Below are 272 nucleotides of genomic sequence, written 5' to 3' on the forward strand. Positions count from 1 at the left end.
GGTTTCCACACTTACCAAAGAACAGAGGTCTGTCGCCTCCTTGCTGAACTTTTCACTGTATGGCTCCTGTTCTGTCTGAATCCTCCTCTCCATCTCGGAGGTTCTGGTGTGCTCTCCTCGGGACTTGAACGGGGGCTGCCCTGCGATCATTTCATAGATGAGGCAGCCGAGGCCCCACCAGTCAACACTCATCCCGTAGTGCTTGTTGCTGATCACCTCAGGAGCTAAAACCAGGACGAATCAATAAATCAGTGGGTGTGTGTGTGTGTGTG

At 52.6% G+C, this 272-nt stretch overlaps 1 protein-coding gene across 1 annotated transcript in view; it reads right to left on the reverse strand.

Annotated features, from left to right (window-relative positions):
* Positions 1–272, reverse strand: part of grk5 (G protein-coupled receptor kinase 5) — a gene marked incomplete in the record, with an annotated part of 11,704 nt that overhangs the window by 2,395 nt on the left and 9,037 nt on the right. The window contains 1 exon segment of the mRNA XM_035668393.1: positions 16–224. Coding sequence (XP_035524286.1) covers positions 16–224 — 209 coding nt within the window.

Source organism: Morone saxatilis, unplaced genomic scaffold (assembly GCF_004916995.1).
Source record: "Morone saxatilis isolate NCDOM2014 unplaced genomic scaffold, NCSU_SB_2.0 Contig21, whole genome shotgun sequence".
Lineage (NCBI taxonomy): Eukaryota > Metazoa > Chordata > Actinopteri > Moronidae > Morone > Morone saxatilis.